Genomic DNA, 26,795 nt, shown 5'->3' with positions numbered 1-26,795 from the left:
GCGACACATAGAAAGCTCTCTCTTCTGCACTGAAGATTGACAATGCCAGAATAAGAAAGTCTGTGCGAAACCTCAGTGCAAGCGCATGTTGTGCTAAGTTATTAAAACCAGCCTTGAACTGAATATATGACGATCAGCAACGAGGGTTAAAATATTGATCAAGCGGTTGATAGACCTGTGACTATCCATGCGTCTGTCGGACAGAATAATTATTTTATAATTATTTCATGTAGTATGGTTGATATGACAAGGTGCAGTACTTAAATTGCTCAGCGTGGGACTACATCTATGAAGTGTTCAACAGTAGTTACACTTGGAGAAATTCTCGCCAGCGATACCTTAACACCAGGTAGAGAATAAGTTTCGTTACTATTTCTATGCCCTAGTTCGTTATTGTTATGTTTTTTTTCCTGTCTCTCTCTTTTAATTCATCGTTCATTTCTGCTCGATTGCTTGCGATAATGAGTAAAAGTTCCTTGAATACTTGCTAGGGAAAAGGTCGAGTACGAGGCAATGTTTTCGCGTCTTTTCTTTGCGTTTAATATCATTAGTTCGTTATTTGTCATCCTTTTCAATGGAGGTCGATACGATATTTCAATCTCCAGAGAACTAATTTATATACTCCTTTGTCTGTAATCAATACTAAACGAGCATGATGAATTGTTTCCTTTACTTGTACGAGCAATTTCATGTTTATGGCATTTTCATGTTTTGCCGTAAATCTCGGTAGCATCTGAGCAATCTGTTTATTTGAATGCATACATTCTGTTCGAAAAACAAGATGTTTCGAAAGCTTCAGTTTATCTCGACCTACGCAATTTCACACAAACTGGTCACTAAATGAAACATTTTAAACAGTAGCCCCTTCGGAAGTTCGTTTACATGCGTTTGTTTTCAGTTGTGGTTTTCCTTGAAGTGCAATAAGATGAGTTTATATTGTAAACACACGGTTTGCCTTTAAGACTAGACAGCCTTTTATTTCCATGCATGTAGGAACTTCGATTTACTTAGTGAATTATCCAGAGGGTATCGCAAGTTGCCTCTCCACTTGACCACAAATTACTCATCGGATGTTGTGGAAAACATTTTTCATTTCTCAATCGGTTTAATTAAATTTGTTAAATTGTCAGATAAGTATCTTCTGTCATAAATCATGTCCTTTCTTTTATTAACCCAAAATGACAAACCAACGTAAGTGAAATCATAACATGCCTGATTGCTGAACGTTCATCATATAACAGACGAGAAATCTGAAGCATTTAACAGTCCATTAATGATTCCATTTGTTATCAAACGAAGCAATATACCTTCTAGTAATCTTTTCGATGGTTACAATATAAGCTACTCTAAAGTAATTTCATGATAAATTGCTGTCAAAAGTAGAAAATTTATGGCTTTTCTGCTTTGAGGGAATGACTTCCGTTGCGTTCGACCCTTTGCAAATTGATGCGAGTTTGTTTATTTCATATGCTTTCTATTGATACAACCGCAAGAATTTTCAGCTCGATGGCTTTCATGTGACAAGTCATATTCTAAAGCTCATCCACCTAGTTTGTGAACCCTTTAAATTTTTTCGATGTGGTTATCAATTGCCGGCGAACGATAACTATGCACAAATGCTATTAAAAGTTAGAATGTCTCGTTCGCAGAAATTCTGTGCCGTTGAGTATTACTCAAAAGGTATATTTTCAGGTAGGTGTGTACCGTTCGAATAAATTTTGCCTTTAGTTGGTGGTAAACACTTCAATCCTAGATCATGTGAGGGAGGTAATTAACAGGTTTATGTGATAATTTGGAACCAGCCCAAGAGACTAATATTTGAACGTACCCAATTGTACCTTTTGCCAGTGAAGGTGCTTCAACTTGTAATTGTGTTTTAATTTCTGAGCAGGTTTGTATTTCAAGGCTATCGATTTACAGTGCAACTTGTTTGCTTACAAAGAACTTAGTAAGTGTTCATCTTTCCTCGAAATTCTACTCCTATGATCAATTCACTGGTTCCTATTTTAAGAGCTTTATTTATAGTCTACTTCACCTGCAGCTTTTGTTATACTGTAAGCACAAGTTGTACGTAATCAATAGGGACTTTAAGAAACCGCGACGGCGACGCCAAGGAAGACTTCGATTAAAAATGAATTTCTACTCTTGGTTAGAATTTCAAAAATGGCTACAGGAGCTTACTGTCTCATACAGCGCCACAGCTCAACTTCAGCATGACGAATAAAGTAGCCGTTGAGTTCCAAATGAAAATTGAAATAATTTGCCGTCGCGGTTTCGGTTCGCAGACGACGCAAATTTTGGCGATTTCACGTTGTTGTTTTGCATAGGACGGCTAAGAAATGTACAAAGTTTCAAAACGCACGTGCTGAGCTATTTTTCTGCCAATTAGATCTCTTGTTTTTCCACGTCCTCGTTGCCGTCGCCGTCGTGGTTTCTTAAGGTCCCTAAATGTCATAATAGAACAGGATAATTTAGTTTCGTCAACCGAGGTGATGATATAAATTGGTCACCGTCGAAATTTTCAAAGGCTGACGTCGCGTTGAGAAAGGTCTAACGCTTGAAATGTCAGCTAAAGAAACTCGTAACTGTTGCCAATTTACATTATCAAGGAAATAAAACCAAATTATCTTGTAATAACCTCTACTGCGGCAGCAACACAGTTTCTTTAAAAATTTTCCACTTGATTAAAGAACATCGTTGACAAGCCAAAAAAAAACCGCTGGATAGACATCGCCAAAGCATGATACAGAATGTACTTGTAATAACGCAGCCTTCAGACCTCCGATTAAAAATTTTCAGTTTATTTTTTAAGAAAATTGACTTAATACTAACCCGAGCTGTATGTTGTTACCACTGATGGATACTCTTTTAAGTTTTTCTCTTTTCGCCTTCGCGATCTTCAACGGAAAAAGCTCTTACATCGGAAGAAGTTAACTCGGTTTACATACCTTCTGGCGCTTTGTAGACCTATTTTTAACCTTAAATTTGTGATGATTTTCTTTCCTCAGTTTAGACACCCACAATTGTCATAAGGCGCCCTGTACAAGTAGCCCACGTTTTACAGCATGCCGCTAGGTCATATAGTTTATTCGATACACTTTACGTGATGAGAGGAAACGCATTGGTGTTATTTAAAAGAAAAAGAGAACTAAATCTCGCGACATGAAACCTCGCCGCATCTCTTTTGTTAAGTTTTTCTGATATTTAAGGTCATTTGACAAAAAAGACGCATTTTGTCTCAGCCAATAACACAACGCATAGCTCAGCTCGACTCAAGGATATGGTACACTAAAATGTCTAGCCTACGACCAAGCCTTCATTATTAGCGCTACAGCTCGTGCTTTTCTTCGCCCGCGGGAGAGAGGCTTTGAGCAACGCGAGCTTTCGAGAGGTCTGCCAAGGGGTCTGGTGCAAATAGAGAGATTGAGCTCCGCGCTTACGTGAAACGTGAACGGCAATAGTGACCACGTGACCGCGATTTTCACGTCATTTTTTCACGTTGCCGATTGCGCTATGCCGTTTCTACATGCTAGTAATTTGGTTATATTAACTAAGTTGAAATTGTAAATTGGCCACCGTAACGAATAAAAAAGCTGACGTTTCGAGCGTTAGCCCCTTCGTCAGAGCGAATAACGAAGGGCTAACGGTGGCCAATTTACAATTTCAACTTAGTTGATATAACCAAATTACCTTGTTACCCCCACCGACGCAGCACCACAGTTTCTTTAGAAACTTTCAGCCTTTATCTACATGCTAGTAAACTGTTTCGCGTTTGCTGTACACGTAATATTTTCTTCACTTTTTCTCTCACAGAGTAGAAGCTAATTGCCGGAAAAAGGGCACCAAAACTATTCTTTGTAGGTCATACGAGAGCACCTTCAGATCCACCCTGGCGTGAGCTCGCGCGAAGCGAAAGCAGTAAGGTTCGCGCTATTTTACGTGTTATGTGAAAGGGCAAGCTGTCGTTTGCTGTTTCACGTAAACACGGTGCTTAATCTCTCTAATGAGTTCAAACCCCGGCAAACTTCTCCCCGACATGTCTTAAGTCTTCCCGCTGACGGAAAAAAATGCGCGTCCTGAATCCCTTATGACAAGGGCGTGCTTGGAGGTCATAACACAGCACTCTGTAGAGTCTGATATGATGTTTACATTCTTAATATCTAGGAACTAATTTCTCCCAACCAGACCACACATTTCTTTGTTGACCAATCCTGAGAACTTGGTTTTTTATCAGGTCAATATCTTCTTGTTGATAATTTTCTTCATTCTCATCGCCTAACTTCCTGACAGTGTGTTAGAATTGTGGAGAGAACTGACATATTGAACACTTGCGGAGTGGTGTTTTTTTTTCCTTTTTCTGGTTTCGTCTCGTAAGGAGCTCGGTCGGGAAAGAGTATGTTGCGTGACCCAGCTAACTCTTGCTGGAAGACTATCCACTTTTATTGATTAGATATCGATTTTGATGGCATTCATCATACTGGTGAATGTTACAGCTACGAAGGGTAACGGATATGCTGGTCTTCTTCTGCGATATCTACTTTCTTTTAACTGTTCATATTTTGCCAACGCGCCTTTGCTAACGATAGAATTACTCTAGATAGATGACTCTACATGATTTTCTCTCGATTGATAGTTAATTTCTCTTAGCATAATTAATTGACCGTAAGCACACAAGCGAAGAAAAAAAAAACGAATCATTATCGTCTCTGATGTACCACTACACTTTTGCGATTAACATTACAGAAGTTCTCAGCTATTAGAAGGGAAAATGAAGGGTTTTTGTTCGGACATGGTATGGGTGTTTAAACTTGCATAGAATCAAAGTCCTGTTGCTTAGTTGAAATTTTCGACTTAAACAATCAAATTCCAATTCACGTTAGATTGTCGCTTACCACTGAGTGATCTCAGGAGTAATTAATTCGAATCCTTTGTTCACCTTTATGAAGCTCTCTCTGCTTGAAACAAACCGATGATAAAAGGAATCTTTTATCGCGATCTCTCTTTGTAACCATCCCACCGACTGTTGCTTGATTAAGAGCTGTCTGTCCTTTTTATTTTCGTTTTCGTCGCCTGTTTGCCATTTTGTAATGTCGTATACAGGTCTGATAGGTGCATTTATTGCACAAAAGATATTTTATGTTCCATTTAAATCTTTCATAATTAGAAGTTTAATTTGTGTATTTATTTGATTGTAATTCGGGAGAATTCGTTGAAAAGGAAACACTTTTACGCTCGGAACAAAATAAAACAAAAACGTTCTTTTTGTTAAACAAAAATATTGTTATGACTTTCATTTTGTGTCGTCTCCTTCGAACTATCGGGAATTTTGTTGAAAATTTGTTTTTATAATATTCAATGAGCATGATACCAGTTAAGCAGTCAATCACAATAACCCAAGCTCAGGTAGATAACTCGCCGTATTTTACCATTGTTTCACTCTTTGTTTTAGAGATAACGGAATTATTTTCATGTTTGTATCAATAAATGCCATTCCGATTATTCAAGATAACTCTGGTGTATATTTATTGCCTTGAAAATCGATATGTGCTCGGAAAAGCTATTTCGTCGTGATATATCTGCTTCATGAAAGATATTGGTGACGCGCATTTCAAAGCTTTAGAAATGTTAAAAATTATACTTTAATATGGAGGGAGAATTTTTCAAACTAAAGTGCTAGCATTTTGCGAAGGGTCGTTAAGAGAAGTTTGTAGTTGGGGTTGGGATTTTCGAAGGGCTAAGTTTGATTATAACAGGTGTAATTCGGAAAAAATATCGATAACTCTGTTTGCCCGAGGCTTTGGCGAATGGTATGCCTTTTGTTTATATTCTAGTTTAGCATGCTTTTAATTCAGTGAACTTTATAAAGAGAATGTTCTAAAATACAGCCTGTTTTGTACAGTTGTCTGCCAAAATACAACAAAGAACGCAGTGGCAACCACAGATAAGTTATTCGTGACCAGTCATGTTGTCGACTTGTCGCTAATAACTCTCTAATCAACTCTAGTGAGGTGGATATCATCACTTATTCCATACATCAGCGTGCGATTTTGAACTGCAATGTGCATGGAAAACTCGACTGTTTACTGACATGATACCGATGTCTTGCTGAGTTATTTACTGCTAACGCCAAGCAGGTGATAATTGTACATATTTCCCCTACGGTCTGATTGACGCTTATTTACCGCAGAGGTCGACGGCATTTTTGATTTCATATGTTAATGACCCTCCAGGGACGATATGTGCAGTTATCACATACTTGTGCATTGTTATTTAATTAGCTGTACGCTCGTTTGCATTCAGTGCATGTACTGTTCCATAGTGGAAACGATCTTGTCGTGTTTACCGCACATCCTGCCGGTAAAATATCGCTAATCCAGGTTAAATATCGCTATTATAAACTCGTTGTTGTATTCACAAAGTCATTTGTGAATTGACGGTGGAATTCATCGACATAAAGTGTGAATTATCAGAAATACAGCAAACAGACCGTCTGGAATTAATGCGACAAAGCTTGTCTTAAAAGTCAGCTCACTGGTAAGACAGGATTTTCTTTTATTTCTACTGTGTGTGCTTTGCCATCAAGGTTTTCTCTAAATAGTATTCATAATCGAAAAGTAATTAATTGGGGTTTGAATTTTATCGAATTAGTTATTCACCCCTCGACTACGATATACGAACTGCAAAACTACTGGTATGTTTTTTCAATCGAACGTGCGTCGATGCATCTACGCTTTCGATCCTGTTTTTCGAGGGGTCATGAAGGAAAAATAGAAGGGACTTAATCGAACAACTAAATCGTGTCTTTAATTGTCGAAAATGTGGCAATCATGCCTAACAAGAGGGGTAAAATGTAATTATGTCTATAACCTCAATCAACTTCAAGTACATAATTATAAGATTCTATTGACCTGGAAGCCTCGTCTGTAACATGTGAATTTTGGAAACTTCTCGGAATCTTGCTGTGTTATAGGTGCATGCCATGGTGGCTCCCTGCAGAGTTCAAGATTGACGCATTTTCGAGTGCGACCACCGAGTTGAAACAACAAACTCTTTACTTTTAATTGTGTTTTACAACTTGGTTTTGTTTCGATCATTGTTTCTTAAATATATTCTAGGTGGCAGCGCGAGTTAATTTAAAGTCATTATGTCTATTTACATTGGAAAGCTTTACTTGTGTTAGGACTTAATTTGAAAGAAACTGAGATTTCTTTGAACATGGATTTTTTTCAAGAATTTCAAGGTCTTTGTGTGACGCAGGTTTAGTTTCTGAAAGTAATCCATGGGGATCCGTGGGTGATTAGAGCAATTTTTTCAATTCAGTGTTTGAAGTAATCCGGGAATGCACATGTTTGTTTCACTTCGCTCTGTGATTGGTCCAGAACACTTGCGCCACACTTTCAACCAATCAGGTTTATGACTAAAACCAATCACGACTTGGCCGCCCCCGTTTTCGCGCGTTTTCCCGCGCTTTGGGCAGTTTGGCTGTTTTTACTTTGAGGTCTCATCGACTCTTCTTGGTATTTGCCATTGTTTTAATCGGCCATTACGATTACACGTATACGTAATTTGGTTTTGGTTTTACGACACTCAATGGAAATGCACTCTAACGAAGAGCAAGAGAAATTGTTTTACCCAAAGCGACAATCCAAATGTTGAAATGAAAACTTCTTGTATAACTACATTTAAGCAGTACTAGTAAAGCAATTTAGTGCGACTTTTCAAATGAAAAGACGAAAATCAGACCTGAAAAAAATTTCAGGTCTGATTTTCGCTATTGCATAAATAGCGCTATCTACTGCGAGGATCGTGCATCATACGTATCTAATACCGCAGTTCAAAATATATGAACTTCATATATTCATTGTATCTCATTTATCACTTTCACGGGTTTATTACGAATCAACTTAATGGCCTGCTCCCAGTTGGCTTGTTAGCTCAATTGGTAGAGCGCTGCACTAGTATCGCAGAGGTCCGTGGTTCGAGTCCCATACAGGCCTGATTTTTTGCAGGTCTGATTTTCGCTATTGCATAAATAGCGCTATCTACTGCGAGGATCGTGCATCATACGAAAGCCAATAAGTAATGTTTTCATGCTATACTTCGCTCTCCTAACTTAGTCTATGCGAAATGAAAACCGAGTACGGACAATGAGACGATACCGGGTAATCAGCCTGATTTTTACTGCTTCTACGGATATGAAAAGTTTCCTGCTTTTGCGGTCGCGTCTCGCTGAATCGCAATAAGTATTTTTTTTTTTTAATGAAAATGAAAATGTCCTTCACATCGTAAAAAATGTCGTATTACGCCCCGTACTCTTAGTAACAGCGGCCATCTTTCTCTGCCCCCAAGTTACCCTGCGAGCAGAGGTCTCTTCGATCTTCCTTGAACAGTCGAGGAAGATCGACGGGACCTTTGGGTACCCCTAAGTTAGCCACTGAGGCGATGTTCGACTGTGTAAGATCAGTTTGCTCGAAACGCAACGGCCGGTCTCTTCAGGAGAGGTTCGAATTAATTATTGCTTAAGATAAGTGTAACATTGAAATTAAGTAAATTATCTAGTCTTGTCGCAGCGAAGGATAACGTGTGAATGACATATATATCAGTCAGTGTGTGTAATCTCATTCTGCCAAAGAAGACAGCCATCCCAAGATGAAGCAAAACAGGAACCATTTCAGATGTGTTAGCCTTTTCTCTTTTCATTTTTTAAGATCTTTTTTAAAGGAGAATAAAAAGATTCATAATTTCTACTAGTCTAATGCAGTTAATTGTACCCGACTGTAGTTTAGTCCCGGGGGGGACTCCCATATGAAACAGACGTGGATGCTCGTCGGAAATTTTAAATTTAACCTCTAAAGGAGACCATCTGGGCGTGGCTTAAGCAAAATTTGACCCCTAAAAGAGACCGCTCATGTTCATGCATTGTCTCTTTGGCACTTGGTAAAATAGAAAACTAGTTAATGTTGAGGTAATACGGTAAACAAAACAAGTTAAAAAGAAAATTTTACTTCTGTTTCTCTTTGCGTAATTCTGTATTTCTTCGCGGAACCCTAAACGAGATCTTAGCGGCTTAAAATATTGGCACTTTGTCTGAACACCCTAAGCGAGACCAAAATCCAAAATTTACACCCCTAAGCGAGACGACGAGCATCTCCGTCTGCTTCATATGGGATTCCTCTCCCCCCCCCCCACCCCCCCGGAGTTTACTTTGATTTCATTTTAATGTCTTCACTTTCGTTTGCATCAATTTCATTCGAAAGCAACGTCGAAAGAAAAATCGTTGCATTCTTATAATCTTTCCTAAATGAGATTTGTAGTTCGAGAAAAATGTGGTCTGTAGTGGAGACTGTTTGGGTGGCAAATTTATTATGTATATCTCTCTCGTATATTTGCAACTCAAACGCAAGTTTGAGACCAATACCACTTCGTCTTTACAGTGCCCACTCGGTTTACAATCGCAACATATTCACATCCATCTCTGCGGCTTCGTGAAATCTTAAATTTAGAGCAAAATGTACGAAATATACTAATTTTATCACGTCCGTCCTCAAACGTTTGTTTATCAATTTGTCTAGCTCTTATAAAACTAAACAGTCCACGGGAAAATATTTGCAGAATTTTGTCTTCTGTGACAACAGGAAATGTTTGTAATTGGTGCACACGCCTCGAAGATTAAATGTCTTATTGGTGAGGAGTTAATTTCGTGGGTTGCGATGAGTACTTCAGTTTTCTTTCATATTCCCGACTTCTCTTCTGTTTTTCATCAAGGTGTACAAGGTCAATATTCTGTTTACAATCACTCCGACGTACTCGTTGCGTTCTCAAGAATATTCACAGTGGTGTTATTACCCAAGACCTCGACTCTTTACTTTTGAAATTGGCAGCTTGTTTTTCAAGAAAACTTTGCACGGCGTAACTCCAGATCATTTTTTCTCTGATTGTGACCTATCTGCCAGTTTAACACCTTGTGATAGAGTGTTTAAGCTGTTATCTCTTAAGTTATTGATGTAGGCATATCTTAGATTATAGTGCCATTCTTTCCGTTGAGTTTTTGACGGAATCGATCAGAGGCAACGGGTGTCTGTCAAAAGGCGATTGATGAACGACGATACTTCTTCACCGACACTTCCAATTTGAATTGTACAACTAGCGCACTAGGTACAAGCTGTCGTTTTTGTTTATTGTCTATCATATTTCACTTTTTGTTTCTTTCTTGATTCTTTGTCGAAGTCCGCGCTTCTTAACCTTTGTTTTCGCGTGACTAGTTGTTTCATTCTCTTGAGGCGCGAGATAATCTCCCGCGCGCTAATTTTCCGAGTCTTTATTTTGTTGGCGTTGGGTTTCAAACACAATCGATTGTTCTATTGTGATATTCTACTGCGCTCTGGCTTCGCATGGAGCGAACCATTTACAAGCACTGTGAGATCATTCGCTTAGGCCGTAATTCGCTTGTTTGCTTGGCCTTTATTAAGCTTATTTTGAAGGTGAACCTCATGTCAACGGCTTCGCAACGGTGTTTTAAGCCCTGAAAACTGGATTCCACTAAGACGCGAACACTGAGTTGGGATTTGCTGTGCGCCACAGGTCGAGTACAGAATTTCCTCTGTTTGTATTTGGTAATAGATACAGCGCGCTGGTGATATTATGCACGAAAAAAAATCAACCCAGGAAGCAATAAGAAAAGAAACAGCTGATTCACTGAAACTTTTACAGGATATTCGTAGAACGATTCCTTCCTGATTTGTTTTGGGTTTGGCTTCCACCGCAGGACTCCATGGAGCGATGGCGTATGTCTGTCAAAGTTATTGCAGTTGTTTTGTCACTCAGACGTTTGGTGGTCATCTAGAATGCGTCTCAGATGATTTCATAATGTCGTGGTGTTAGGTTTATTGGTATAACAACGCTAATGATTTTGGCGTGGGAAAGTCTGCAAAATTCTGACCCGTGCATCCCAAACGGGAATCTGGGAATTTTTTTCCCTACCTCCGGCGCGGCGCGCTGAAATGAGGCGGGTGCGGAACTTAAAACGTGTACATAAAGCGTTTCTTGCTAAAATTGGATCGGAAATTCAGAAAGGGAACTTAGGCTGGGCGAATCTCGAATCGAGTACCTTCTAAATCTTTTTATGGCAACATTTTGTGCTATTTGGTGTATCCGCCAATAGGCAGCCCACGCACTGGCTACTTCGTGATCCTTGAGTAACAATCAGTGGCGAATCCTAAATTCTCCGAATCGTTTCTAAGATCAGGTTACGTTATATCTCGGAAGGTATTCCTTTCGCGGAACTGAGCACAACGTCGGTTTGTATTCGGTGGCGAGTTTATTTATGTCTTCGTATGGCTGTCTTTGCCTCTGTACCTTTTCAACGAAGCGGTGTCCAGGATTTCCCGCATTGTAAGTCAATTTTCGGATGTTGGCTTGTGTTATTTCAATCTACAGTCAAAACGATTCGCGCGAAAGATAACCAGATGAAGGAATGCTGTGTATTTATCTTCATCTCGACGAAATAATAGCAAGCCGACCACGGTGATTTCGAGTAGAAATACCATGATAAAGATTGCTATCATTTGACATCTCTCCTCTCTGTTCTAACTCAAAAACTCTTGTGTTCCTTGACAAACAGTTTGCGGCAGTGAACTAATTCTCCTGGAGACAAATATTTCTTATTTTGAGTGTTGTGGATTATCTCTTTCTAAAAATATTAATTCTCACAAGTGTGGTTAGTATTCGGCCGCAAGTTTGTGCAACTTGCGCCGGTAATTTCCGCACAGAATGAACGGGCTTAATTTCGTGAGCATAAGTCGAGTAACTTGTGCATAGCGGCTTAAAAATATCCTTCACTAACGAAATCTTGGAATCCTCTTCATTACAGATTACCACAGCAAGTCTGATAAAAGAGAACAAGATAGTGCAGTAAAAGGAGGCTCTGACGCTCTGAAACGTAAGTATTTATAATACTCTCTTCCGTCATATCTGTTCGCTTACACCAGAGAAGACCAGAGGATATTGATTCAAGATATTGTACTGAAGTTCCGACTCTCTAGTTTTTAACTGCATCCTAGTACAGACTTTAATAAACTTAGAGCTGTCTTGCGCAGCATAATAAACCTACGGCATGATAAGCTTTCATTGGAATGGTTACACGCTAGAGTTTTATTCACAAATGCGAACACTTGTTTTCACCATACCAGATGAAATACTTAAAGAGTAGAGTTTATGTTCGCGGGTATGAACATGTTTTGGGCTCGACTCAGAGTCATTTTAGCTGAAGCCACGAGGCAAGAGTTAAAATGAATCTGAGAAGGGCCAAAACATATCAATACCCAAGAACATGAACGTTGTTTCTATTATAATTACTTTGGATGGAATTGAAATATAATAACTAAAAATGACAACAAAACAGTCGGAAGAATTACGCGACAATGTGAGCATTTTAACCCGTCAAAATCTCCACTGTAGCCTGCAAAATGCGCTACAATGCCTTACCAAGTGATAATATTATTTAGTAGCTTTTATTTGAATGGCAATGCACCAGGGTTTTATCGTCAGTGGACTAAAAGTTACAACCACTTTGTTCTGTAAAAATAACGAGTGCCACAAGAAAATAATATGCAGAAGCTTTCATTGGAATAATCGTGCGTTGGGGTTTCATTTACAGACATAACGTTTCCTTACAAACAGTTTCCACGCAGCATTTGCTTTTTGTATACAAACGCAAACATTATACCCTCGTCATAACATTGACCACAACAATACTATAACCAAATGACCACAATCGATTCACCGAATAGAGGAGGGCCGCACGCGTTTTCCTATTTAAAACGGTTAGAGAAAACTTTCATTCGAACTGCACATACAATCTAAAATATTTTTTGAAAAAAGCCAACAAGGCTAAGTAGTACAAGAATGTATTTTATCTGAGGTATTTCAAAATGCTGTCTCTCTGTCTAGTCCTACAAACTTTTGCATTTGAACTACACAAACATTCCGTCGAATAAGACGAGACGAGCAAACCGAGAAGAAAGGTCCATAAGTGTAAGAGCATTTTATTTGTAAAATCTTATTATCATTTCGTTTTTATCATACCATAAGCCTAGTGAACCCTTTTAAAATTCTTTGAGGTTTCTTCAGCTGGCACGCAAACCTAAGCAAGTCTTTCCGTGCATAATTGAGTAAACTATTTCTTTTATTTTGAGTCTGCGCGACAAGCCAAGTGTGTTACTTTGTAGTATTTACACCTCAGAGCTCTGGCCCAACTCCTCAATTTTATTGTTTTCATAGTTGTTTTTTCAAACAACAGTAATTACACGAAAACTTATTTGACCTTAGGGCGCGATCTTGTGGAATTATTCAATTGTGTGTCTGAACAACTCCAAGCGTTTTATTTTTATACTTTCCTGCTGTGAAAGTAAGATTCTTTTGATCTGTCGTTATCGAAAAAGAAAACATGGACAGAAATATTTCCGTTGAATGGAAATCCTATCACTATGCGATTGGAATATTTGAAATAGCCTGAACGTACAGTTAGTTACGTATTATTTGTGTAATTCGGACAATCTTTCGTGGAAATAATTGGTGCAATGTGTTGATTTGGTTCATATCTTGTTTCTTTACCTAGTAAAGTTGCGATAGCATTTCGCCATTCCCTTATTACAGATTACTCAAGACATTTCTAAGGCAAGCGTTCTCTTGGCCATAAATGTCAGTGTGAACATCACGTTTGAGTGAACCTCCGGGCACGAAAACGAAGAAATTTTTTTAAAGGTGCAGAATTGTCAGCAGTTATTAATTTCGATCGCTCATGGGCATTCCAAGTGTTTGTTTTTCTTTTGACTAATTATAGATAGGAAAAAACCAAGATGTCTGGGAAGTTTGACCTTTGGGTTCATTAAATAATAATAATAACCGGTAGATTCTCAAGTGGACAATTGATGAGAATTAGGAAATGATCAGTGAAAGTTAGGGCTACTTCTTTCACGTAACTTTTAATTCGCACAACAGACATCAAACGTTATTTATTTGGGAGAAATGGTGTTTTGATACGTTGATTGACAAGGTCTAATTAAATTGACCTTGAAACGGAAACATTTTTCCGTGTTAGTGCCGCGTTCGTGAATAATGGGTCAAATCGGAACAGGGAGGGGAGGGTGAGGACGTTACGCTTTCATACCTTCCCCTCTGCCGCTCTTTTGATCTCTTTTTCCGATCGTTTTTAAGGATAATAGCAGCGTAATGATTGAGAAGTGTTCGCAATTTTCTGGCATTCCTCATGAAGTTCTCGCTCTTGACCCTCACCTTTCGCACCCCTACCGTATTCCTCTCACCATCCCCCTCCCGGGCTGTCCCCCGACTCCTTCCTTTTGCCTTATTGATTCAACTCAGCCCCCTATATTCGAAACAAGACGCTTATTGGGCACAGGGCACTTATTCTCTTTTAAGAAACAGCAGAATGCGTTAAACAGAGCTTAATAGGATCAAGAAAACTGGAAAACGGAATCACTTTCCCAGGATCCTTTCTGGCTAAAAAGGAAATACCAAGCAATCGCCGCAAAATTTTAAGACGGTATCATTCGTTTGAAGGAACTGTGCTCTCACTTGAACATATAGTTGGAGAGACTGAGACGAAGAACACTGTTTTTGTAATGAGGCAATAAGTGAGCAATCAAACGAAGATGAACCACAGTTGATCTCATTGTCACAGTACTATCACTGAAACAGGATAGGGGCGCCTATTGGTATAGTGCGCGTATTTAGGAATTTAATGTATTCGCCACGGGAATGGTAGGAGAAAGGAACAGAACTTTCGTCCCAATTGACACTTAACCTCTTTGTTACCCACCATCCCACCCCGGGGATTCACATTCACTACACAGTAATCTCGTGCTTGGGAAATTAACGTCTCCTACCCCTAACCCTGCAGGAGACGGGGCCTACGGCTTATTCGTCCTTATCCGAGAAGACTAGAATATCTAACCATTTCTTGATGTTATAGAAAGGTAGCAAATTCTCCTCAGTTATTTTAGACCATGAGTATTGGTCCGGCCGGGGCTCGAACCCTCGACCTCCCGCACAACATAATCCGGCGCTCTAATCAATTGAGCTAATCAGGTGCGGTTGTACTGTTGTTAACCCAATGGAGGCGCTTATTGACAAAAACTACTTCGAGAAGGGAAGTCGTGTGTCAGAGATGGGGCGCTTATTGAAACGAGGGGGCTAAGTCAAATCATTACAGTATTGCCCCTTTCTTCCTCACCCACCCCACCCCCCCACCCTCCCTGAATTCAGCTCAGACTATTAAAAAAGCGTAAGAGACAAGCAACTCATCGCAACATTGATAGGCTTCTTTTCTATATTATACTTTTGGCTCCTCTAGCTGTTCATGAACATGTTTTGTAGGAAAAAAAAGAGGATGATTGCCAACTTTGACTGTCACCAAATTCTCAAAACTATGGTGTATAAGGAATGTAAAATAATTAACAACGACAAGTGTTACTTTGTTGTAAGCTTTAGGGGTTGACAAATTTTTTACTTGATGCTGGGCCAAAAAAGCAATCACGTAGCGTGCGACCCTGGAGAAAGTTTAAGGCGATTTCCGTACTTAAAGCTAAAGACGGATTTTACTCTTAAATATGCTGTTTAAAACTATGTCGTGAACTCAGAGTGCAGCCAATTGTACTTAATTGCGAAAAATATTTTCAAGGTACAAGAAAGTAAAAAAAAAAAAAAAAAAAAACGGCTAATTTTTACGAATTACTCACTTTTCGTTCTCTTTTAGGTTTTTTTATTTATTTATTTTAAGGATTATTAGATACCTTCTGTTTTACATCCGTTACGTTGATATCTGTGCGTAATACATCCAACAGACCTTGGACGAGGAAAGTTTGGATTATGGAATATCATGTGAAAATACTTCAGTACTTAAACCGTTTTTGTCGTGTTTGCCAGCTGAACGTGAGAGGTCACAGAAATTTCGTTATCGAGTTAAGATTTGCCCTCAAATATCTACGCGTTCCGCGAAAAATTTGTGGTATTTGCTTCTCTCGTTCTGCCAACATTTTTCCGAATTCATGCTAACTCCCTTGGCCTTCCAGATTTAATTAGTACTAATACTGAGCTGTGGTGGTTAAAGGACAATGAACTCACGTATTTTGTAAGTAACCTGATTGTCGTTCACTATATTGTTATTTGCCTCTAGATCTTTTTTGGTTCCAACACGATCAATATGTTATTGGTTATACATGTAAATGTGTCTCTAGCACGTCTTTGACTTTCGTCCTAAAGTCTTCGACATGCAATGCAAAATTGCTGGTGTTTCTCGGGTAAAATAACCAATCTACATAAAGAAAAACTGAAATGTTTTGATGTTTGTAAACTTTAGAGGGTCTTAGGAAACTTTGTAAGAATTTCTTCACAACAGAAAGAATAGATTCAACCTCAACCTTGCCTTTTTTTGAAACAGATGAAAAGCAAAATGTCTGTGCAGTTTCGTTATAGGTGTTATTCTTTACCAGTTGCCTTTAAGTGTAAAAGCTTTCAAGTGAAAACTACTCAGCAGTCCTTTCATTTGTTACTCTTATGTTTTTATATGTTGCACAAGGTGATTCTAACTTTTGGATAAAATGTTTGTATGACCATTCAAATGAAAGCTTTCATGGAGCATTTTATCTGTTTGTGTGTGTGTGTGTGTGTGTGCGCGCGCGTGTGCGTGTGCGTGTGCGTGTGCGCGCGTGTGTGTGGTCTCTGAGAATTCCTGTCTTTGAAATTTTGCACCAAAGTCAGTATCTGGGCAATTGCAGACCCACCCCTCCCCTAACCCAACAACAGCCGAATGATAATAAATCAAGGTGAATGTTGGGTCGTGATCCGAAATTTTTATTATGCTTCAATTACGAAAATATATCTTATTTTGGCAAAGGTCCCCCAGAGTACGTGGCTGGACCTGTGAATGGGCACTTGTACGCTCAGGTGGATAAAGCATTCAAGAAGAAATTGCGGTCCATGAGCTTGGACAGTGGTGCCCGGTCAAGAGCAGCAGATCACTTGAACTTCTTTGAAAACAGAGCAAACACTTTAAATCGAAGAAACGCGCACGGATTTCGAAACAGGGAAAATGAGGATTTTGGATTGACTCAACCCAGTCTTCAGCACAACACTAGCAAAATGCAGCATTCAAGTGGGGACTGCCGGAATAGCGAGGTGAAATCGATTGATAGGCTTCTGCAAGAGTTGGGGGAATGTTCAGAAATTTTGGATTCAACTTTACAGCAGGCTCGATCTAGTTCGAGGGGAGTGCAGTCATCAAGTGTGGTCAACGGAGGATCAAGGTCTGCTATTCCACCTGGGCCCCCTGTGCGCCAAAAGGCGAGTTTTGAAGTTGGTCAGCGGTACAGCAAGAGTGGTTTAATAGGAGAACCACTTCTTCAAAATGGAATCAGTGCTGTTAGGTACAACCAAAGTAATAGACCCTCTTTTGGAACAACGCAAACACGAGTCCCCATCAAACCACCGCCATATTCACAAAATAGCTCGTGGAATGGTGATGTTAACACTGCGCAGATGTCGAATGGATACTCTGACGGAGAGGCACATTCGGTGGTCTTACACGAAGCGCCTCTACCTAAAATATCCCCGCCCATGTGTCCATTGTCGCCGACATATTTCGCCACCACTGAAATGATGCCAAGGACGATAAAAGCTAAAACTGTTACTCATACTACTGTTGGATATAACTTTGTTCCAAACAGTGGTGACCATTTAGACGGTTCTGGTAGGAATGAGGATGTTTCCGTCACCAGCCAATGGACGACTTCTAATTCTGGTAAGCTAAGACAAGGTCCTAAAACCTTTGATTTCAATAACAATGATGATAAAGTATCCGACGTCGAAGACTTTTTTGATTTAGAAGGGCGAAAAACGATTCAGGACTCTGAAACGCTTCCAGAGAAGGGAAATGTGCGCTCGAAAATCGCTCTCCTCAGCGATATGTTCCAACCTGATAGAGTGCGTCCTCCGCCACATCAAAATATCAAGGGCCATATCATACCCATGCCGGGTCTTGCTTGCTTGTCAGCAACAGAAGTGTCCAAAGAGATTTCGAATTACAACGCCAAGTCTCTGGCGCCAGGAGAAATAAGCCACTCGTCCGGAACTTTGTACATCAGTGGCGCCCCGCCCAAAAGGATTGTCGAACAAACCAAGCATGTGGAGGAACCGCCCAAAGAGACAGATCTAACGGGATTCCAAGAGTCACGTTTACCTCCCGCGCGTGACTATCTTATTCACAAGACAGGTACTTCACGTTTTTAATTGTCATGCAACCAAGCATTTGCATCGCGCAATTTCATCGGTCATAACGCCTCACAATCTTTCACTGTCCTTTGCACTTTCGTAAAAGAATTTCTTACAGAGAGCGACTTATCACGTCCACGTCAATGTTTCTATGATTGTCGCCTCTGCTAACGCGTCATGCAATCCATCTATCGTTTTCTTGTCACGTTACCCCTGATCATTGGTGAACAATGATCTCTCTGACTTACCTCATCGTTTCTAAAACAAAATTGTCGCCTAAAATCGCTTTTTACACTTTTTTGCCGTCTAATACACCTTGAGAGACTTTATTTCCAAAAGGATAGGTCCTCTTTATCCTATTAACTGCTAATTCTAAACTATTGCAATGTTTTATTTACTGTTCATTATACCTAACAAATGGTGGAGTGTATGACACTGATCTATCGTAATTGCTTTGTGGTCTACTTTTACGCCGTTGCCTGGCAACGAAACTTTCTGTTAAGGATACGGTGTATACTGAGAAAATACGGGGAACGATTTGTTAGTTTATTTATATTAAAGCAGACCTCACGTATCCGTGTTTACCAGTATTACCAGTGAACCTGTGGTGTTGTTGAAAAAGTTACCAAACCTTTAATTAATTACCAAAGCTTTCTTGTACCTTCCATCGTGCCAAAGTATTTCGCTGATAACTAACAACAATAGAAAAATTTCTGTGGCACATCTCCTTTAAAGGGACAAACTTTGGCCCCACCTGGAACAAGTACACGTATCGCTATGTAAAGTATATTTTAGTCATTTTGAAAAGACATAGTCAAGAGGACACCATTCCTAGTCTTAGGGTTTCTCCTGAACCAAGGTACGACTGTATAATATTGCACGAAGTATTTTCTTGATTGAGGAGTGAACTTATTATCTTTCCTTCGTTTAAGACTTCATGGATCATCACCACGTACTTGACAAGTCCCCTCGCAGCAGTATTGACGGTATTAGTTTGGATGAAGGTGTCGAATCCAAAGGATCTATCGATGAACAGACCAATCTCGGAACCTCACCATCTGCGTAAGTTAACATTCTGCCAGAGATTTCTGAGAATTATCGAATCTGTTGCACAGAGTTTTGTTTTGAGCAAATATGGATATAAATCTTGTAACCAAAGCTCTTTCATCTTGAGAAAAAAAATTGTCTTTCTGTTTGAATCCACCTCCTCCCCCCACCCCCCTCCCCCGTGCCATACCCTCTTCTCTGCCTCCCCTCCGTCTATCCTCTTTCTCTCTCCTGGGTGTCATGTTTCATCCCTCCCTCTCTCTCTCTATTTTCTTCCTTCGCGGCTTGTTCCTCGTTTCTTCCTACTGGCTGCTCCCTCCTACCACCTAACCTCATTCTCTGACCTCAGCAGCAGTGATGGTCACACGGACTCGGCTTTTGGCGAATCAATCGTCAGTACCTCGTCAGTCTCTACGCCCGTTGCTGGTCATTCGTCAAACCGGTTTAATACGGTAGCAACCACGTCTATGAACCAAGAGGGAGAGGAGGCTGTAGCCGACCTGGTCAGTGAACAGTCGAGTTCCAGTAATCTCCTGGAAAGTGCTGCTGTACATTTGCAACAGGCACGGGAGGATGAAGAAGCTGGATACGCCAGACTGGAAGATATACAGGCCGCTAAGAAGACACAGGAGAGGTATGGCAGCTCTCTCCAACATTTCTAGTTATTTAGCTCATTCCTAAGGCTATCAACACGCCCGAAAGTGGAAGGTAGAAATGAAATATTTGACAGCTAGGTTATCGTGGACGCCTTTACTCTCCGTCGGATTAAACGCGAGACTTGGAACTATTCGGCTCAAGTGTCCTGCAGGCGCTCCGTGAAATTAGCACGAACCTTAGAGCAACCATGGTAAAATGAGATGCAATTAGCCGGCTAAAGATGGCAGACAAGCCGGCGGTTTTGGCCGGTCATCGCCTCCCTATTGACAGTGTTCTTGTTTTTTAGTCCTGGAGATGGTGTTGCCATGGAGACTCAGGCCGCCCCAGAGGAGGCAAGCACATCTGCTACCCCTGTAGTTGAGCCAATTGTGGAACAGATTCAAATCACCAAAACAGCCAGTGATGTCGAAGCTATTAAAGACATTTTATCAGAGATGGCGGACATGGGGTGAGAGCTTGGACAATGGCGATTTTTTTAATTAATAGAAGATGGCGCTGTAGCGATAGAAGCTCATTCCTGGAATAAACTAGATAACAACAATTTTTAAGCTCTGTTGAGATCTAGAACACAATTATTTAGAAAACGTTGGTTTCGTTTGTTGGCATCCATACTCTGACATATGCTACCCGCTCGCTTATAAACTCATCTGATATGTTTTCCCTTTTCAATAGTATCAACGGCCCACAACTTCCCCAACTTAGTCGCTCCAGTACACCACAGAGCCTCAAGAGTAGAGGTATTATCGAAAGGGGTAGGAGTCCTTTGCTCTCTGATGGATCTGGGTCCTTTGAAAATGCAGTACAGCGAAAGAAATCTCATCCTGTCTCAGATAAAGGCTATGGTTCTACAAACAGCGTATCGTCTGGTTCATCGAATGACAGTAAGTGTTACGTACTACCTTCATTACCACCATACTCAGTCCGTGAATAAAACAATAAAACAAAGACTGACAAAATTGAAAACTCCAAGAATTGTAAAGAAAATCGCCTTTTCGCTTCAGCATGAAATTATCGTGCGTTCTATTTTTTAGATGTGTTCCTTCCGGAGAGCCCAAAGATTCCAGGATTAAAATTTGACAGAGACACGTCAGAGTTTTGGTATAAGCCAACCATTTCAAGGAATGATGGTATGATAATACTTCCTTTCAATTACTATTAATAGGGACTTTAAGACGGCTACGGCAACGAGAACGTGGAAAAACAATAGATCTAATTGGCAGAACAATAGCCCAGCACGTGCGTTTTCAAACTTTGTACATTTCTTAGCCGTCCTTTACAAAACAACAACGTGAAATCACCAAAATTTGCGTCGTCTGTGAAGCTAAACCGCGGCGGCAAGTTTTTTTAATTTACATTTGGAACTCAACGCTACTTTTATGCGTTATGTTGAGTTTGAGGTCTGGCGCCCTATGAGACGGTAAACACATCCCGCCATTTTCGAAATTCTAACTAAAAGTAGAAACTCATTTTTTAATCGACGTCTTCCGTGGCGTTGCTGTCCTGACTGCTTAAAGTCCCTATTATCAAACACAGACTACGATGGCTACACAGTTCATTGACTAGCAGAACGAGACGCTTTGACGCGTTGACTAGTTCAAAACTGGCTGAGGGTCAGAGCAATCTGAAACCCGATGCACTGAAACAGGTAAGACTAACTTGTCAGGGGCGTGTTTTCTACGGTAATTACCCATCATCACTCTAGGTGATCATTGTGCATTTGGTAGACAAAGGCCTCATACTGTACGGGAGATTCTGTTTCTTGCATTAGTTGTTGGCGCGCTGGTTTGCGCACGGACAGATCCTGGCCGCGTCACTGTGTCAAGTGTTAAATACTTCGGACTCTCATTGCCCCTCTCGTCTCAGGAGTATGAATAGGAAGGAACTGATAGGCTGTCAGGGAACTTGTCAAAGTCTGTTCCCTGGGGTTTCCCTGCGATAGATTAACTTCTTATCTCCCGAGAATTAGCAATACCTCTTGTACACCTTAGCATCAGTATGCATATTCTCCATGCTGTTCTCTATACGTTTTCTACGGTGCTGACAAGGAGAATTTGTTGAACAATCCAGAGCTTCACATTAGGCGATTGACCTACAGTTTTGATTCAGCAGTGAGACTGGGAGGAGAAATTAGATGCTAGTCAGTCTAATGGGTTCAAAAGTTGTATTACTGACGCGGGCGACTAATTCTAATAAGCACAATTTTAGGCTCATCCTCGGTGTAAAAACCTGTGAAGCTCACGAGTGACGTAAAACAAAGACAGTAAAACATTTTTAACAATAGCGTACAGCAAAACAATACCTAATGAAACAAAGAAAACCTCGTCAGGTTTTTACACCGAGGATGACCCCAATTTTAACGCGGCGAAACGGCACGACACGAAGCAACACGGTTAAAACTACAAATAAAACAGCAAACGAAAACCCATTATAATATAAACTAAACTAAATACCCAAGGAAAGCTACAAAGAAAACGACGACGAAAACTGCACAATACAAACTTACATTTGTTGCGATGTTGTGAATCCTGCCTAGTGGTGAACAAGCTGCACGAAGCGAAAAGAACGAATACGCAAACTACACTTGACAAAACTGCACTGGAAAAAACTGCACCAATGATGAAAAATACAATACGGTTTAAATACATGCTACGTAACGTAATGACACAAAGAAAGCGCACGCAAAACTTTACTACAATTAACACTACTGCACAAGAAACAATAGACAAAAAATCATGCGTAGCGATCTACAAGTTGACTTGTGTGAGCCTACTGTGATGAGTTCATAACAGTTTTTCTTCTTTCCTTTTTCTTTAGCAAACGATATCCTAAAAGACTCAGAACCAGGCTCTTTTATCATCCGGGATAGCCAGTCCTTCCCTGGAGCCTTTGGTTTAGCTGTGAAGGTCGCAGTGCCACCCGCGCATGTCCTTCAGGGACTTCAAGGAGACCTTAGTAAGTAGGAACACTCACATGTGAAAGACTTGATTAATTTACTTGCCACAACTTCGAAGAATTCGTTTGAGAATTTCACAAAGTTTTAATCTTTTTCTTCTTCCCTTTCACAATTTATCAAACAGGTTACTCCCGTAGATCCTTTTTTCCAACAGCTCATAATTGTACGCTTGTTTTGTCCTTTGATTGTGTACCTTCAGGTGGCCACTGAAATAAGTACCGCTGTTAGGCGCCTTTATTTTGCTTCTTTAAGAGACTCTTAGTTATCTGCTCCTCTAGTTCCGTTTTGTTTCAGTACAACGTAAAACGGGACAGTTTGTCGGTGCGATTTCGAGAGATGAACAAACTTTTTTCTTCTTTCAGCAAAAGTCGATCTCGACAATGAACTTGTGCGGCACTTTCTTATCGAAACAACCAAGAAAGGCGTTCGGTTGAAAGGCTACAACGATGAACCCATTTTTGGTAAGTACTTAAGGCCAAAACTTGCATTTCACCGGCCCGATATCGCAGATATGATATTTATAGATTTAATACCATGCTATTTGCTTATCTTTATAGGCAGTCTGGCTGCTTTCGTATATCAACACTCAATTACACCTTTGGCTTTACCTATCAGACTTAAAATGCCCGACCGTGGTAAGTTGTTTCTCTTTGCCCCTTTTTCGCATTCCCGGAAAAAGTCCTTTACTTTAAGTTAGTTCTATTAAATTTTCAGTATGTCGTTTTGATGAAAACAAACTCAGGCTTGCTAAAACTTGTTTAACCTTGGCTTTCACCACCCGTCTTCCCAACAACCATCGATGTCTTCTTCGAGAGGCCATGTATGTAAATCTGTGTGGTTTCTAATGCTACAAAATTTACAATCCAGTGGCCACCGATTGCTTCTAATTTCGGAACCATGACATTTTTACATTGATAAATATTCGCTATGTTGACAATCATCAAATCTTATTTTTTAGACCTCTCAGCTGGAGATAAGGACCAGTCTCTTGACAAAGAGGACGGCCAAAACTGGCCGAAAGGCGCTGGTATGATACTCGAATCATAACTGATATGTATGGCTTGATTTGCGAGACGATTGACCTAATTATGCTTCATAAGTTTGATCGATCTCTGAATGTCTCGCCTTCCTACAGGTGATTATTTTACAGTCTAGCCTCGTGGCAGAGTGGCTTTAAAACCGGAAGATTCCTAAGCAGAGCATTTTTCCTTCTCATTCTGTGAGAGTTACTTGAACCGTTTTTTCTAACAAGAACACAACACGGCCGGACTGGGTTCGATCCCAGGCCGCTGCATGCGCAATCTCGAGATCTTTGTGTCGCGTGGCTACATTATCAGATGTTAAGTAATTTTCAATTGTTTTTCAGTCGGTTCCCTGATGTATCTCGGACAGTGCGAGGTGGAAATGCTGACTGGTGCCAGCGCTATACAGCGAACTGTTGAATTTCTGTCGACGGAAGAGGCTGCCAAGAAATTCACGACAGTCAGCTTCAAGGTTACACAAGAGGGAATGACTGTTACAGATACTGAACGGAAGTAAGAAACGCTGCATTTAAAAAATTAGAACCACACTACACAGCATTACCACGTGATTGTACTGTTCAGTAGCTTTTATTTTAACCTTTAAATTCCTACGAGTGACCAAGACAGAATTTCTCCTCACAATATCAAAACAATATCAAGCAGACAAGTGGTGAGAATAAATTCTTCGAACTTAAATCATAGCAATTGTATGGCAGACGGTAGGGAGAATTGCTTATGAGATCTCGGGAGTGAAAGAGTTAATGGCCATCCACTGACTTCAAAGTTAAAACCGCTGTGCATCAGGATAAACATGATTAAAGATTAGATCATTGGATACTGCAACTCAAGAGTTTACATTGGCCTAGCCACCATGGTTTATCAGCCATTATGGCATGCGCGGGCATGAGAACGAGTTAAACCGAAAGTGTTTTTGTACATTTTAACATTCCGTTTGTATCTTACAAAATAAAGTAGGGAAGATTTATTCATATTTTGGGGCGTTTTTAACGAAACAGTCATTCGACTCGCGCTCGTTGGATATGAGATGATTTTAATCAACTCGGCCGTACGGGCCTCGTTGGCTATCTATCATCTCATATCCAACGCGCGCTCGAGGAATAATTGTTAAGTACGGTATTAAAATAATGCCCAGTAGCTTTCGCTGGAATGGTTACACACTGGACAAGTTTTTAGATAGCTTCTCTTGTTTTTGTTTCAGAGTTTTCTTCCGGCAGCATTTCCACATGAATTCAATTCTCTATTGCGGAATAGATCCCAGCGACAAAAGGTGAGAAACCAAGCATTAGGTTTTTTAGGATTTTTACAATAAATGATTTGAACCTGCGCGTAACATTTGCTTGTGTAGTCTGGTCATCCGGTGAGGTTGGGGGTAGTTCTATGCGCATTGGAACTGTAGCTCCTTTTAGTGAAGTTGCCGCAGTCGATGTAGTTTAGTGCAGTTGCAGTAGTTTGTCGTGATGCTTTAAATTACGAAGCTGCGGTAGTTTGTCAGGTTGGTTGAATTCATGTCGTGTAGAGCAGTTGTGGTAGTTAGTAAAGGTGGCGTCTTTGCAGCTGTTACTGGTTTTGGTGTGGTTCGAGGTGTTAGTGTTGTTTAAACTACTAAACACACCTGGTGTTCCTGTGTTTTCTTTCAGGTGGGATTTGAAGACGCCTACATACAGTGGAAAGTCAAAGTAAGTCACGCATGCCGAAAAACAAATAATTGAGTTACGCCAGGATCATTGGGATGGAATGGGGGAGGTTTGTTCTGTACGTGAGATTTCTGAGTTTGTGCTGGAATGTTGGGCTAGCCCTTGGCATATGGTTATAGATGAGCTGAAGAGGCAAAGATGTATCGCGAGGGTGAGAGTGGCCAATCGCAAAAGGGAAAGGGGAAGGGGAAGTTGTGGAGGAAGAGGGGGGGGGGCATCGACAGGCTTAGCGAACAGACCTTTGCGGAAAGACTTTTGCAGACAATTTCAGTGTTATCGTGACAAACATCCTAAGGCGGCACTTTCATCTCACCAAATAAAATTAAATGCTTTTTCGTTCAATTTCTCCTTTTTATCTTTTTCGCAGATCATTTGGTCTTGTGATGCGGAAAACTGGAGGAGTACACAATGAATGCCATTTATTCGGAGAAATTTCTAAGGACTGGCCAGCCAGCATCCTCGTTAATATACTTAACAGGTTTATGAATTCGTCCACGTAACGCAACACAATGTAGTGTAACGCAACGCCGAGTTCACCAATGGAATATAATGGTCACAGAGAAAGGGGTCAGATTCATGTAATATCAGATGTCAGAGGAAACGTCAAAAAAGTCCTAAAGAATTGTTAAATCTGACTCGGAAAAAAGTCTGCAAACGTTGCCGAATCGGAAAACAATTGTTCGAGCTATCGAATTAGTTACACTGTGGACTCGGATCATTATCGGAAGCTTCGGAAGTCTTGGCTACGGCTTGGTCGTCTCCGAACAATCATCGTAATTTCGAGCTGCTTAATGCTCCAGGGAATATTATTGGAATGTAAAGAGGATAAAAGGACAAAGTTAATGATACATTAAAGTTATAGAAAGATAGATTTTTGATAATGGTAAGCTGGAATTACAAGAAATGAATAGAATTTTATAAATGATATATTTACGTATACTGTTATGGATGAAATAATGCCAAATTGGCCCATGGTACATGTAATCTCCTTCTTGGGGAAGATATAAGCCTCAGAAACAAATATGATTATATACAGTTAGACTTCAAGAAGAAATCCTCTTCTGTAGTTGATAAGGTGAGCGAATAGAAGAGTAGCGCCGCGCGTAAACTGGAAAC

General features: G+C 40.2%; 1 protein-coding gene across 6 annotated transcripts in view; it reads left to right on the top strand.

Moving 5' to 3' along the window:
* LOC111336921 (tensin-3) overlaps nt 1–26,795 on the top strand; it is a 53,325-nt gene that overhangs the window by 25,334 nt on the left and 1,196 nt on the right. For 4 of the 6 annotated variants that reach the window (XM_022943096.2, XM_088745403.1, XM_088745405.1 and 1 more), the window contains 15 exons: nt 11,870–11,938; nt 16,913–18,286; nt 19,218–19,347; nt 19,682–19,966; nt 20,276–20,437; nt 20,662–20,870; nt 21,021–21,116; nt 22,804–22,941; nt 23,305–23,403; nt 23,500–23,577; nt 23,901–23,969; nt 24,309–24,477; nt 25,184–25,252; nt 25,623–25,661; nt 26,047–26,795. The exon at nt 26,047–26,795 is cut by the window's right edge and continues 1,196 nt beyond it. In XM_022943096.2, the coding sequence (XP_022798831.2) occupies nt 11,870–11,938; nt 16,913–18,286; nt 19,218–19,347; nt 19,682–19,966; nt 20,276–20,437; nt 20,662–20,870; nt 21,021–21,116; nt 22,804–22,941; nt 23,305–23,403; nt 23,500–23,577; nt 23,901–23,969; nt 24,309–24,477; nt 25,184–25,252; nt 25,623–25,661; nt 26,047–26,179 (3,119 nt within the window). In that variant the 3' untranslated portion in view covers nt 26,180–26,795. Of the gene's footprint in view, nt 1–11,869; nt 11,939–16,912; nt 18,287–19,217; nt 19,348–19,681; nt 19,967–20,275; nt 20,438–20,661; nt 20,871–21,020; nt 21,117–22,803; nt 22,942–23,304; nt 23,404–23,499; nt 23,578–23,656; nt 23,803–23,900; nt 23,970–24,308; nt 24,478–25,183; nt 25,253–25,622; nt 25,662–26,046 lie in introns of those variants that run through there. The other 2 variants (XM_088745404.1, XM_088745406.1) reach the window with 2 other exon arrangements.

This window comes from Stylophora pistillata, chromosome 14, assembly GCF_964205215.1.
Source record: "Stylophora pistillata chromosome 14, jaStyPist1.2, whole genome shotgun sequence".
NCBI classification, from domain to species: Eukaryota; Metazoa; Cnidaria; class Anthozoa; order Scleractinia; family Pocilloporidae; genus Stylophora; species Stylophora pistillata.
The sequence above is the reverse complement of the archived record's forward strand: the minus strand, read 5'-3'. Positions and strand labels throughout refer to the sequence as shown.